General features: G+C 37.8%; 1 protein-coding gene across 3 annotated transcripts in view; it reads right to left on the bottom strand.

Annotated features, from left to right (window-relative positions):
* CEP162 (centrosomal protein 162) overlaps positions 1 to 14,167 on the bottom strand; it is a 109,501-nt gene extending 95,334 nt beyond the window's left edge. Inside the window, exons 1-5 of one of the 3 annotated variants that reach the window (XM_032275347.1) lie at positions 13,810 to 14,167; positions 12,445 to 12,560; positions 7,292 to 7,406; positions 1,761 to 1,907; positions 1,259 to 1,442 (exon numbers count right to left, since the gene is read on the bottom strand). In XM_032275347.1, coding sequence (XP_032131238.1) covers positions 1,259 to 1,442; positions 1,761 to 1,907; positions 7,292 to 7,406; positions 12,445 to 12,501 — 503 coding nt within the window. In that variant the 5' untranslated portion in view covers positions 12,502 to 12,560; positions 13,810 to 14,167. The remainder of the gene's footprint in view (positions 1 to 1,258; positions 1,443 to 1,760; positions 1,908 to 7,291; positions 7,407 to 12,444; positions 12,561 to 13,809) is intronic. The other 2 variants (XM_032275348.1, XM_032275349.1) reach the window with 2 other exon arrangements.
* Positions 14,168 to 14,471: the final 304 nt, after the last annotated feature.

Here is a 14,471-nt window from a genome sequence, read left to right as displayed (position 1 = left end):
TGCTATCCTGTACTTTGACCAGCCTGTTCTAGAGCAGAAATATCAATACTTAAGAATATTATTAAGAAATAAGAAAAATGTTAAAAAATGTTGTAAAGTGCCAAAAATTGGTGGCCCACAAAACTGAGCATGCTTAATCTGTATTGACACCCTTGGGAGTGGCAATGACCACAGGCCCTGAGTATCCTTGTACATTCTTACTGAATATACCAACAGTGCAAGACCCTGACCATTATTCACTATGCCATTTGGGTAATATTTCCGAACAAAGAGCAGGCTTTTTCTACTTACTATAAAAGGAATATATTTTCCAAGCTCAGTGTTCCTCTTCCGTAACAGTGTTTCTCCTCTGTAACACAACCCTGCTTTGCATACATCCATCATGGATCCTTTGCCTTGCCCTCAGCATACTCATAGGGCAAGGGGAACCAATGCGAACAAACGTAACATTCAGGTACTGCCTTTGCTCTTTAATTCTGACCCAGGAATTTTCTGTCTATCATCACCATCATAAAACTGGCAGGCTAACTTGTTAGCTTGCCAAGTAGAGTAAAAATCTCAGACCCCATAGAGTTCATGACAGTAAATGTATTTCTTTATCCACTGTCCATAAAAACCTAATCATCTTGTAGAGACCAGGCACTCTAAGAATCAGAGATTATGATTCTCCTGACCCTTAATTATACCTTTGTGAACTCAAAATCCTAAATAAAACTGTACACCTGCTTTATACGCGTAATTTTAAGAATTATATGGATAACTAAATAAGGGCATTAAAGACCTCAGGTTTCAAAGGTCTTGAGAGTGGCAATGGTCTAGTGTAATTAAGAGAAGATCAGCTCAGTAAACTAGTGGGATTTCTAGAATAAATGAGGCTTCCCAATAACAATCAGGGTCAACCATACAGAGGTTAAGACAAAGATCAAATCTGTCTTTGCTCCTTGGTTCCCATTTCCCTTTCTGTTATTTTTTTCCTGAAAATGACTTAATAAATTACTTTCCCAGTAAGGACTTCTTAGCAATGTACCATTAGTCTCAATAGCATGAAATTTGAGATTCTGAAGGCAGCATGGGCTCTTAAATACAAAGAAAACATATTCTATTCATATATAAGAAAAATCCTAACTATAATGATGAACAGATAATTTTAAAAATAAGATTTAATTTTGCCTGTTTACCTATTTAAAACCATGCATATATCAGCCTTCCAAAAATATAGAAAACATGAAAATCATTAATAGTTTACACTGTACTTTACCTTTGTAAAGCTTTAAAATGTATAGAGTCATTAGAATCCAATTCCTTATTTAATCTAGAATAATCAATGGAAGATGTCAAGCCTTTCTCAAGCCTGGCAAAAAATTGTTCTTTCTCCTCTTGTTCTTCTAATGTGTCCAATCCCACTCCGAGAATACTATGGTTGAGCTCAGAAACTACCAGTTCTAAATGGAAAGCACAAATATATTTTAGTGATATACAGAATTTTGAAAACATTGATTTGAATGATGCATCTATTCACATTATGTAGCAAATTTTAAAAATTTTATAAACATTTACTCTCACTCATCAAATATGATTTCCTATTGATAATATGCAAGGTTTAAAGCTTCTCTAGAATAATTCTAAACCTCTAGGAAGATATTGAATCTGTCTACATGCTTCAGTAAAGAAGGTTTCAAGATAGTTATAAGTCAATTTTTGTAATTCTGAATATAAGCATAGAAATTAATTTACCAACTCATATCCCTTGCATTTCTTACCATTTGTTTCTAAGCTGTCAGTACTTAAAAGAGAGGTTCCACTGCTCTTAAGAAACTGTATCTTTCCAGCAGACTCCTCTCCTATTTCCATAACAGGTTGAGAAGTCTTCTTTGTTTTCAAATAGCTCACATTTGTTCCAAGCAGTCCTAGGAACAGAATTTAATACAAATGAATATTTATGTTAGGAGAACTGTTTTGACCACTATGACAACACAATAATACAGTTATGCTAATTTTGTTCACAGTAGCTACAAAATAAATCTGCTCTATTAAATAAAAGTCCATCAGACTCAAAACTCACAAAAGAAAGATTACACTTCTATTTGGCAGCACTGGATCATATTAAATAGAATACTTCAAATATTTGCACGATGAGACAAAATTTTTTAAATTACTTTGAAGGCCAATTACTTAATTCAGTATACCATACCACTTTAAAGAGTATCTTCTGCCTTATTCCCTCTGTTCTTTACATTTCTCAGAGGGTTTTTGTTGCTGAACTCTTAACGCTATTGGAAATAGACTGCAGGTGGCATGAATTAGTACAACAAAACACAAGGGGGCAAAGTAGGTACAAATTAAAAACCTACTGGGCTAGACAGAAGCCTTTGTTAGTGTAAATATCATTTCAAAAAATAGATGGAAATATTAAAAGATCTTTCAAAATCATTATTTCTAAAACAATGGAATCAGTGGCTCACTGCATGAGACGTTCTCACGCCGGGATATGTGCATTACTGTTGGGGGATGGGAGGCTATTATAGTCTCTCACAGCATAAAGGAATTTGACATTTTCTGTAAGGCTAATATATATTAAGCATATTAAAAGTGTTTTATGACTGATTAGATATTTGGTGATACTAAGACATTGTTATAGATATTTCTTAGATGATATTATGGTTAGTTTTTATTATTATTATTTTTAATAGAGATGGGGTTTCACCATGTTGGCCAGGCTGGTCTCAAACTCCTGGCCAGGCTGGTCTCAAACTCCTGACCTCAGGTGATCCACCCACCTTGGCCTCCCAAAGTGCTGGGATTACAGGCGTGAGCCACCATGCCCAGCCTATGGTTATGTTTTTAAAAGAGAGTACTTCTTTTCAGAGAGACTTTGAAATATATGTGGAGAGAACTAATACGCTGTTGGAGAATTGTTTCAGAATAATCCTGAGCCTCAGAAGGTGGAGAGTAAGAGAGGATATTGATGAAACACGATTGGCCATGAGTTAATAACAATTGTCACAGATAGGCAATGGGTACATCGAGTATCTCCTATTGATAATATGTAAGGTTTAAAGCTTCTCTAGAATAATTCTAAACCTCTAGGAAGATATTACATCTGTCTACATGGTGTATATTGTATTTAGGTATATGTTTGAATTTTTTTATAATAAAATGTTTCAAAAATATTCTATGAATCTTGAGTAAGAAAGTATAACTTACGTTTATGTAGCAAAAGTTCTGAGTATTATTTATTTTATTCAAATTTTTTGACAAACTATGTGCCTAGAACATCATTAGTGCAGCTATACAATGAAGGCCTTTACCATCATGAAGGTTAAAATCTAACAGGAGGAGACAATAGCAAGTATTTACACGTGCCTACTACACACCAGGCATTGTTCTAAATACTGGGGCTTTATCAGTGAACAGAAGACAAAAATCCCTGCTCATTTATGTGAGTTGAGGCAAGCAAAAGTAAAACAAATACGTACACTGCAATTAAACAGTACATTAGAAGACAGTTAAGTGCCAAGAACAAAAATAAAACAAGAAAGGGGAACAGAGAATGCAGGAATGGAGGGCACTACAACTTGAAACAGGGTGGTCAGGAGGGCCTTTACTGAGAAGCTAACATTTGAGCTATGGCTTGGGGTGGGGTGAGGGACCAATCAACATGAATACATGGGTGAAGAGTGTTTAAGGAGGAGGAAAGAAGTGTAAAGCCTCTAAGCCAAGAAAATGCCCAGACATGTGTGAAGAGAAAGAAGGCCAGGGTAGTAATATTGGCATAAGCAATGGAAAGGTAGTCTAAGTTGAGAGGTCAAAAAACTCAGGGTGCAGAACTGGGGTGGGTGGTAGCTTGAAGGTCATTAGCCTTTATAACAAGTGAAATAAGAAGTTATTAGAGGGAGTAGGTGGCTATGATGTGGTAGGCAAGATTTTTTGGTGTAAAGAAGTTTAAGGAACTTAGAAGCCGGTTATCAGAGGCATTAGCTATGTGGTTAATACAGTCACCAATAATTAGACAAGAGAATTGGAGACTCACAGTGAAACAGCAGCTAAAATCTTAAGAGGAATGAGGAGGAATAACCCAGAGTTCAGTAAATAACTGCAGCAAAGAGACACAGTAGGTAGGTGGTCTGATGGCATGGTTCATAAGGAGACTGGAGGGAGAATGGTCTAGAAAATAGCAACGAACAATAACCTACTCCTTTTCCAAGTCTAATGGAACAAGAGATGTGGCAAAGAAAACAGTAACCACCGGAGGTTACTAGAGAAGCAGCAGTGTTCACAGAGCAAAGCTAAATGTGAATTACAAGTCCGCTTTGAAGGAATTATATGAGATTAATGGGGGTGGTATACCAAGACAGGAAAATCTAAAAATATTTCTGTGAGGAAGTAGTATTTCTGCTAAGATGTGAAGAAAGAACAGGAAATAACTAGGTGAACTAGGACAGGGAAACCAGTACAGGTAGGGGGATTAGCAGGTACAGAAGTGTGACAATGGGAAGGGCAGGCCACATTTGCCGATGCAAAAAGGCCAGTGAGGCTGGATCCAGAAGGTGAGGGTAAGCCTGAAAGGAAATAAGCCCAGAGAAGGAAGTCAATGGTTGGACTGTGCTTGTCCTCATAGGCTAGGCATAGGGTCTCGCTCTGCATTCCAAAAGCACTAGAAAAAACTTGTCAAGTTATACAGTAGCAAAATCTCCTTATTTTACTAGTATATGTTTGTTGTAAAAAACTGATATATGGAAAAGGTAAATAATTGTAATGTATGTTTAATTTTTTTTTTTTGCATTTTAATGTTTTGTTCTTTGTTTTCTTCAAAAACTAGAAAACTGAAAATGTATGCTATAAATATTAAGATTAGAAAAAATATAACTTTTGGTTAGAAGAAAGCCTTATTAAGAAATCACAAATTCTGTCTTCAATTTCCTAATTACTGTATTCTTGGAAAAGGCTAAGAATCAATTTACTTCTTTCTGTGAATAATGGGTCTACTGGATCAAACAGTAACCTCCATACAGTTGTAAAAAATCAAGAGATAGACCTGTAGATGCTTCAAATGAAAAAGTATGTGCCAAGGTTGGTGTGCTCTGGTGGCAACATGTCTGGGGTCTCACCCAGCTCTAAAGCAGGACTTGGGGTTGTAGCTCACACTAACCAAACTCACAAGAGACTAATGTAACAGAAATCAAGATCCAGTTTAATTATTTACAATAAAGAATACAACCAGCAAGAGGATGAGATAGTTTCACCTTCTAAGCAGAACATTTTACTCCTATGGCAACTGGGAAACAAGCAAGATTATAACGTAAAAGTTGCTCAATGTTAATGTTTAATGGTACCTCTCTTTAAGATTGGTAAAGCATTCCTCTTCTCAAAACGGGTGTGGAATGCTCCCTCAGAAGCGTCTACACTCTTGATACAAGAATCATATCTTGCCTTTTTATACTAGTGCCTAGTATTTAGAACATAATATGAACTCAGTAAATGTTTGTGACAGAATCAGGGACTAGGTTAGTCCCCTGGGCAGGGAAATCTGTCTCTGTTTAAGTTGACATTGCCAAAGTTTGCTTCTTGACTATCCTTCTTTACTTCTTTTACTAATCAAATCTATTTTTGACACATTTTTAAAAAAGTTATTAATACCATTAGGTTGCATGTGAGTATTTTTGGTCTAGGACCTATTCTTTTCTGCAGGATTGGTTTATATCTATCTGCTCTGAGTCATTATCTTCTAGACAAAAGGCTTTATGTCCCAAATCTTTGTCAATAATTCCAATAGTACTTCATCTTATAATATCCTTTTCAAACATTAAAAGTGGGGAGAGATTCTAAAACATAATTCTTCACTATAAAGTTGAGCATGTTACATAAGAATTTATTAAAAAATTCAGTGCATTTTTCAATAAGGAATTTCTTTAAAGTATAGTATTAAAAAGAACAGAGAAGTAACTGTCAAATCTACTTTAACATGCATTTATTAAACGAATTTATCACTTAATGTTGATAATGTTGAGGGTCAGGGGATACAAGGACAAAGAAGTGTTTCCTGCCTTGCCCTCACAAAGCTCCCAACCTCAGGAGCTGTCCTGTAGGTTACAACTATCAACACAATGTGTGTTACTATGGTGTTTTGACATCAAAATGAAGGGGAAACTAATTGTGACAAGAGAGCTAGAAGACAGAGTGAAGGACTGCAAAAAGTGGTGATGCTAGGTTTTATTGGGCAAGAAAGATGGAAGGAAAAGGCATTCTAATGGCAAGGAAGCATGAGGTAATACACAGAGGCATGGAGGTCTATGGTGATTCCAGGAGATAAGGAATGTTAAGTATGGCTACAGCACACAAGAAAGCAGGGTTCCAATCAGATCAAGCAGGGCCTTAATTATTACATGAATTCAGGCTCAATTTTATGGGGACAAAATAAAAGCCCATAGGTAAATTTTTTCCCTAGAGAAGAGACACAGAAATCATATCAGTTTACAAAATTATGCTTAACACTGATCCACAAATGGTCTGAATGTAGGTACTTAAATAGAAGCAGTCTGCGTTGTTTACAGATATGGCATTATCATATATAATAAACGTATCAGGCCAGGTGTGGTAGCTCATGCTTGTAATCTCAGTGTTCTGGGAGGTCAAGGTGGAAGGACTGCCTAAGGCACGTTCGGGGTTAGTCTAGGTAATACAGAGAGAGACCCTATCTCTAACAGAAATAAAAAATTAGCCAGGCATATTGGCATGCACCTGTAGTCCTAGCTACTCAGAAAGCTGAGGTGGCAAGATTGCTTGAGTCCAGGAGTTTGAAATTACAGTATGCTATAACTATACTACTGTACTTCAGCCTGGGTATATCATATACATATATATGAGGCATATACACACATACATATATATATATGCAGTAAATTTTTTTATACTACTGTCATTAACAAACTGTGATATCAAAGTCTACAGGTTTGTTAAAATCTTCCCAATGCAATGACATTAATATACTGCCAGAATACAATCTTATTAAATCACCTTAAATCAATTTATCATTAAACATAATAAATATACCTGAATTATTTGTCACCTTAAGTAAATATAAATTATCTCCGTGTAAAATATGCTGATGTTATAACACAGAAGCTCAATCACATAATAAAGTACTGATTATATGAAAATCAATTCAAACTTCAAAAATCCACATTATTAGTATTATTTTCTTTACATATTTATAGTGAAGTAACAAAATCCAGAAGTCTTGACTGACCCCTTGTGGTCAAATAATTTGAAACGAAAAATTAGCAACATTTACCATCATCCTTAAAATCATCTTCAGTCATCCACCAAGGCACCGTATCTTTCTTCTTCATGTCTTTTTTAGGTTGTCTGGCTGTTTTGTCTGAATTTTCAGAAGAATCATCTGAAAGCTAAATCAGATACAAGATACTGAATTTGAAAATACAGTGTAAATTCAAGAATCTTAGATTCATCAAGTATGTTTCTATTAGTTCACTCACAGTTCAGCTGTCACATAAATAACATTTTCACCAATAATATATAAGTTCATATCTACAAACATGTGGCCAAAATAACAAAAATCTGATATACATCTCTGAGCATCAATTTCATAATTAATCAAGTAAACCAGGAGAATAACAACAAAGAAATGAAACGATCAAAAAATTTTTTCAGGAAAGAAAAAACAGGAGGATATAATCCTATTTTCTAGACATTCTCTAAGGTTTAAGAATAAATAATGGTTGAACAAAACTGCTTAGCATCACTCTACAAAAACAGAATTTCAAGATAAGGAAGAACTGAGTTTCAGGGTGTGAAGAGGAGGAGGAAATTGACCAGAAAAATCAGCATTTTTTTCAGTGATTAATAAACGTTTATTTGCTTTTTTCTACTCTTCCAGTCCAAATTTTACTACAATCCTAAATCCCGTGCTCTAACCTCAATTCCACCCCACAGCGCTTTAGCCAATAACTTGGTCACTCTTTTCACTGAGAAATAAAAACCTTCAAACACCACCCACCTCACTCCACTACTAAACTTGCCTGTGAAGGCACCTCTTTCGTCTTTCAGACAACACGATTTTTTCCTCCCTCCAAGTGGAACTTCTCTAGGTTCTCCTTCCTTGGTTACCCCACTTGATTTCCGTATCTTCACTCCCTTCTCTCTCTACTCCCCCCACTTCCCTTTGATCATACACCTGCTCAGCACTGCATCTCCAGTGCCTAGCACAGTAGCAGGCGAAACCGTGGAATGAAAAAATGAACATTCTACTCAACTTTGAAAAAAGAAAAGTAAAACAAAACAAAAAAATTCCTTATCCCTACTTCTCTTTTACTCTACCTATTACATTTCCTTGATACACCAACTTCTTGAGTTCACTACTTTACCCCTTATAATCTGGTTCCCATCCAAAACAGCTCTCCTCCAGGCACTAAAGGCCCCCTAAATGTCACAAATAAAGTACCACTGTCAGTTATCCTCCCTGATGACATCATGGAATTTGCTACGGGTGATCAACTCTTACTCTTACTTCTTGCAATTCTGTACCCTGACTTCAGTAGCATCACTTCCTCCAGGTTATTCTTCAGATCTGTGGCTACTCCCACCCACCTATCTTAATAGCTTTTTTTTTTTTTTTGCCTATTTATTTAACAGGAGACTTCTCCAGGATACTGCTTTTGATCCTTTTTCAATCTTATCCCACATAACTTTTTCTGGGAAAGAAACCAACATTTACCACATGCCTGCTCTATGTCAGGATCTATACTCAGGTTATCTCACTTAATCTTTAAACAACCCTGCAGAAATTTCTCATGGGGAAACTGAAGCTCTAAGAGGTTAAGCAACTTGCCCAAGTTGCTACTGCTACTGTTAGTAAGCTTTACAAAGTGACATTTAAATCCATGTCTGACTAACTCACGTCCACTTTCCGCCATACTATGTAGTTCCCCAACTAGAATATTATCTGAGTGACATTTTAAACTTCTAAAACAACAGCGCTTCCACTTGCCAAACAAAAAACTCTATCTCAGTGACCTGAAGAATGTCAATTTTAAAATGTTAAAAAAGAACTGTCTTCACTAACAACCAGTTAGGAAGACAGGAGGATGGAAGAAAAATATTGCCTATCCCATCAGAACTTCTGAAATTAGTTAGCTACATCACTTTTCACTTACTCTCTAAACTTCACTATCATTTTGAGGTGTTCCATTTCTCTCTCCTCCCATTTTTACAGTTTGCTTATCTGCAACATAGGCATGGTATCACTGATCTTGTAGGGCCATGACAAAGAGTAAAATAAATGAAGATTGTTCACCCAACTTTCTAATACATGGTAAGTGTTCTCACTTTAAACAACCTTCTACAGTGCTTCCTAGCACTTTCATTAATTATTTTTAAGATAATTTGTTAAAAATAAAACAAAACAGGCTGGGCACAGTGGCTCACACCTGTATTCCCAGCACTTTGGGAGGCCAAGGCAGGTGGATCATGAGGTCAGGAGTTTGAGACCAGCCTTACCAATGTGGTGAAACCCCGTCTCTTCTAAAAATATAAAAATTAGCCAGGCATGGTGACATGTGCCTATAATCCCAGGTATGCAGAAGGTTGAGGCAGGAGAATCGCTTGAACCCGGGAGGTGGAGGTTACAGTGAACCAATATCATGCCACTGCACTCCAGCCTGGGTGACAGGGCGAGGCTCCATCTCAAAAAAATAAAAAATAAACAAAACAAAACAAAAAAAGCTGATTCTCAGATATAACAGTTGTTAGCAAGCATATGGAGAAACTGGAACTCTGGGCTGGGCACAGTGGCTCACACCTATCACCCCAGCACTTTGGGAGGTCAAGGCAGGCGGATCACTTGAGGTCAGGTGTTTGGGACCAGCCTGGCCAACATGGTGAAATCCTGTCTCTACTAAAAGCACAAAAATTAGCTGGGCATGGTGGTAGGTGCTTGTAATCCCAGCTACTTAGGTGGCTGAGGCAGGAGAATCAGTTGACCCCAGGAGGCAGAAGTTACAGTGAGCCAAGATTGTATCAATGCACACTCCAGCCTGGGCAACAGAACAAGACTCAGTCTAAAAATAAAAAAAGAAATGGGAACTTTGATAAAGTAATACACTATTGGTGAAAATGTAAAATAGCACAGCCATTTCAAAAAACAGTCTGGCAAGCACAGAACTACTATATGATCCAGCAATTTCACTCTTTGGCATATACACAAGAGGAATGAAAACACAACCACACAAAAACTTGTACATGATTGGTCATAGCAGCATTGCTCCTAACTCCCAGATGTCAACTGATAGGTTGAAAAACAAAATGTGGTACATTTACACAATGAAATATTACTCAGCTATAAAAAGAAATGAAGTATTAATACATACTAAAACATGGATGAACCTTGAAAACAGCATGCTAAGTACAAAAAGCCAGACCCAAGGGGCCTCATGATATATAATGCCATTTCTATGAAATGTGTGTAACAGGCAAACGTTTAGAGACAGAAAGTCAATTAGTAGTTTCCTAAGGCTAGGGAAGGGGGAACGAGGAGATGGAGTAACTACCAACAGATATGGGATTTCTTTTTGGGGTGATAAAAATTCCTAAAATTGATTGTGGTGGTGGTTACATAACTCTGAAACCACAGAACAGCACATTAAAAATGGGAGAATTAAATGGTATGTGAATTACGTCTCAATAAAGCTATTTTTAAAAAGCTAGTACCACCACTCTCCTAAAAACAAAGATATATAAATGATGCCTTTGAATTAATTGTTTGAACAATAATTTACCAAAGTGAGAAAAGAGGTTAGCATGACTCTAAAATCATGACTTTTATATTAAAAAATAAATAAAAATGAAACATTGCAAAGCAGGATGGATATAAGAGGGAGAGAGACGGAGACAGAAGACAGGGGAAGGAGAGTGTTGGAGACTGTGTATGCTGGAAGGGTGGTAAATGAGGGAAGAATAAAAACATGTAAAAGGCCTGTTCTGCTGTCTTTTACAAGAAAAATCATTCCTATAATTTTCAAAATGTGCCTGTATTTGAAATTTTAAAAATCAACTTTTCAAACGGTAAATGAAACTTATTCCAAGTGCCTATTACATCTTAGCAACTGGCAGATGCTTTTTTTAATCCTTCAAACAATCCTACAAAGAAGGCATTATTTTTCCATTAGACAGATAATGAAACTAAAGTTTTTTTCCTGTTAAACTCCCCTTTTTAAACAAGAATGTTTGAAGTATAACAGCTTAAAATGTGACTCTCTTGAATGTTCTACAAGGCCCCTCCATTTATATAGAGTTAGGCATTGCTTAACAATGGGGATATGTTCTGAGAAATAGGATTTCATCGTAGGAGCATCACAGAGTGTATTTACACAAACTAGATGGCCACATGGTATAGCCTACTCCACACCTAGGCTATATGGTATAGCCTATTGTTCCTAGGCTGCAGAGCTGTTCAGCATGTACTGCACTGAATCTTGCAGGCAACTGTAACACAATGGCAAGCATTTGTATCTAAACATAGAAAAGCTACAGTAAACATATGGTACAGAAGATTTAAAAGGTACACCTTTATAGGACAGACCCTTTAGAGTCTTACTGTTATACATGTGGTCTGCTGCCAACCATAATGTCTTTATGAGGTACATGACTGTACAGAGAACGTGGTATACCATTTGATTTACTCATTGAAATATTTAAGTACTGTAGATTAGTAATGAACATGTAGATATATAATAGCAATGAACACAGAGTCATCGCTTTACAGACCAAACAATCTTATAATGAGAAGCAGTAAACAGATCCACACAAGAAAAGTAATTAATGTGCTAAATGCTATAAAAATAATTAAATACATACTACATTAACAAGTGACTTCGTGGTTACCTTTTACTGGACAAACAGAAGAAGCCTCTCTGAAGCAGTAATATTTAAGGTAAGATCTTCACCAGCCAGGTGAAGAATATTGGCAGAGGGAACAGTGAGTGCAAAGATCCTAAGGTGAAATGAGCTTGAAATGTCTGGGAGAGAAAAAAGGCCACTATGGAATAGATAAAGTGGATGAAAGACGAATATGAAGGCAGTGACATATGTAAGAGCAAAACTATGAAAAGCTTTCTAACCACGGTAAGGAGTTTGGATTTTTTCCTACATTTGATGGGATACCAATAGTCTTTTACTAGGAGGAACAGAGTCTGACTGCAGTGCAGTGAGCGGTGAAAGGAATGCTGGGTCATGAGTTGGGAACTGCTGCAATAGCTCAGTTGAGATGATGGCACTGAACTAGCAGTGGCAGAGAAAAGGGAGAGAGCTAGAGGGATGAGGGGAGTTGAGAGTTTGGTGATGGACTAACTGTATCTTTGAGGTGAGGGAATTGAAGGAGGAGTCTTTTGAGACAAATTTACAATATAGCTTTTAAAAATATAAACTTACCTCTTTCATAAACTGTTCAAACTCTTCATCTAGCTCTTCTTGGGAACAGTCAGCCATAGTCAACAATTTTGACCTCCCAGAGTGAACATTCTCAAGTATCTCAAACACTGGAAGCACTAAACGACAAGAGACATAAACATCTTTTGAGGAAAGCCAACACATCATGAACACGACCAAACTTAAGCTTAAGACATGTCTGTTACGATTCAATATATATGTACAAATTTTTTTTATTATATAGTATACATGTACAATTTTTTTTAAGTTGGTCAAGAGATTCCTAATTCATTATGCAAACTGATCTAAAAAAGCAGCTCTGACAAGGATGTCTTATACTCAGTGTTCAGGATTGTTTTCATTTGTTAACATCCAATTGTTAACGAGTGTGTCCTGTACTCAGCGTTTAGAATTGTTTTCATCTGTTAACATCCAATTGTTAACCAGTGTCTTCTACTCAGCGTTTAGAATTGTTTTCATCTGTTAACATCCAATTGTTAACGAGTGTCTTCTACTCAGCGTTTAGAATTGTTTTCATCTGTTAACATCCAATTGTTAAAGCGTGGTCTCTACAATATTTCCCAAATCTACATTTGTGTGCATATGTTAATACCACTGAAACACAAACCAGGTCTTCACAGGTCATCTTAAAAACTAAAAGTCAGCAAATCCAAAGGACTGTTTCTAGCAAAGTACTACCTGCCCGTTATTTTACCAACACATATTAATAGTTTCGTAATGCAGACTGTATCCAGATTCGGGGATGTTTCAAAATATACATAAATGGAATTTACTAAGAAGATTCAAAATACTTAAAGAGTACTTAATCAGTACACAAATCAGTACTAATTATGCTTCTTTTGAAGCGAGGGAAGAGACAAAAACTGCGCTGAACACAAGTAGAATCCAGTGACTTGCAAAGGAAAGCTTTCCCCTATACACCTAAAGAACCCAACCCTAAGTCGACTCCCAGTTCCTGAACTCCTTGGAGCAGCTCAAATCCCAGCTTTCTTCTGCAGAGAAGGGGGAGGGAATGTGGCCTCGCGGACCGGGACAATACCCGCCGCATTGTGCAGAATAACACCTCTTCCCCTTATTAGCACTTTCGATCAGTTCAAGGCAAGTGCGGTTAAGGTCTGGGCCTCAGTAGCTTGGTCAGAGGCGGACTCCACCAAAAGGTTCTCAAGCCTGGCGGCAACCCTGCCCCCAGAAGCGCGGGTTCGGAGGTTGGCGGGAAGACAAAGACGCACTTTCCGTGGGCTCCCGACGGAGAAGGGAAATGACCCGAAAACTAAAGACTTTGGATCGGGTCTGAGGCACGACCTCGGCCATGGAGATATGGGCAGGAAACTAGCGTCCACATCTTACCTCTTACCTCTGCCTCTGAATTCCGCGCTTTCCGGAAAGGTCCGTGCGGGTCCACCAGTTGCTGGGGTAACAGACTTCAGCTGCCGGGCTCTGGAGTCACGTGACCCCGACTGGTCACATGGCCCGTGGGCCCAGCCCGGCTGCGGTGGGCTTTCCAATTCCTTTGCAAGCGAAGGTCGGAATAACCACGGCTCTGAAAGACACTCTGGTGGCTAAACCTTCGCTGCTGTACTAAAATTAGCCTTTCCTTCCTTGGCTTTCCCTACGTTCCTTAGAAAAAGGGACGGCGGCGAACAGGTTACTGAAGAGTGAGACGGCGGCTTCCGGCGGGCTTGGGGAGCGCGGTGGTTGTAGGCCAGCCCGTGGCTTTCTGGGAAATGTAGTTTCGCTCCCCTGGTCCTGGTGTTTCCGCACTCCGCATCGTCTCTTCCCAGCTTTCCTCACACTTGTCATTTGAGCGTTCTGTTTTTCCAAGCGGCAGTTTTGAAGAGATTGAATTTCTTGGATTTCTTTGGAATGCAAAGACCTGTGTAGGCGTTGTGAGAGAAACACAAACCTGTGAGGAAAAAACTGCCGTTTAGATAGGGACTCTGTTCCACCACCTAGTGGACAAGAAATCGAAAATACACAAACACCAAGATTCTTATTAAGATACGGCTACT

This window comes from Sapajus apella, unplaced genomic scaffold (genome assembly GCF_009761245.1).
Source record: "Sapajus apella isolate SASKATOON/1434 unplaced genomic scaffold, GSC_monkey_1.0 scaffold6, whole genome shotgun sequence".
Taxonomy (NCBI): Eukaryota; Metazoa; Chordata; class Mammalia; order Primates; family Cebidae; genus Sapajus; species Sapajus apella.
Note: the sequence above shows the minus strand (reverse complement) of the source record. Positions and strands in the feature narration are given on the sequence as shown.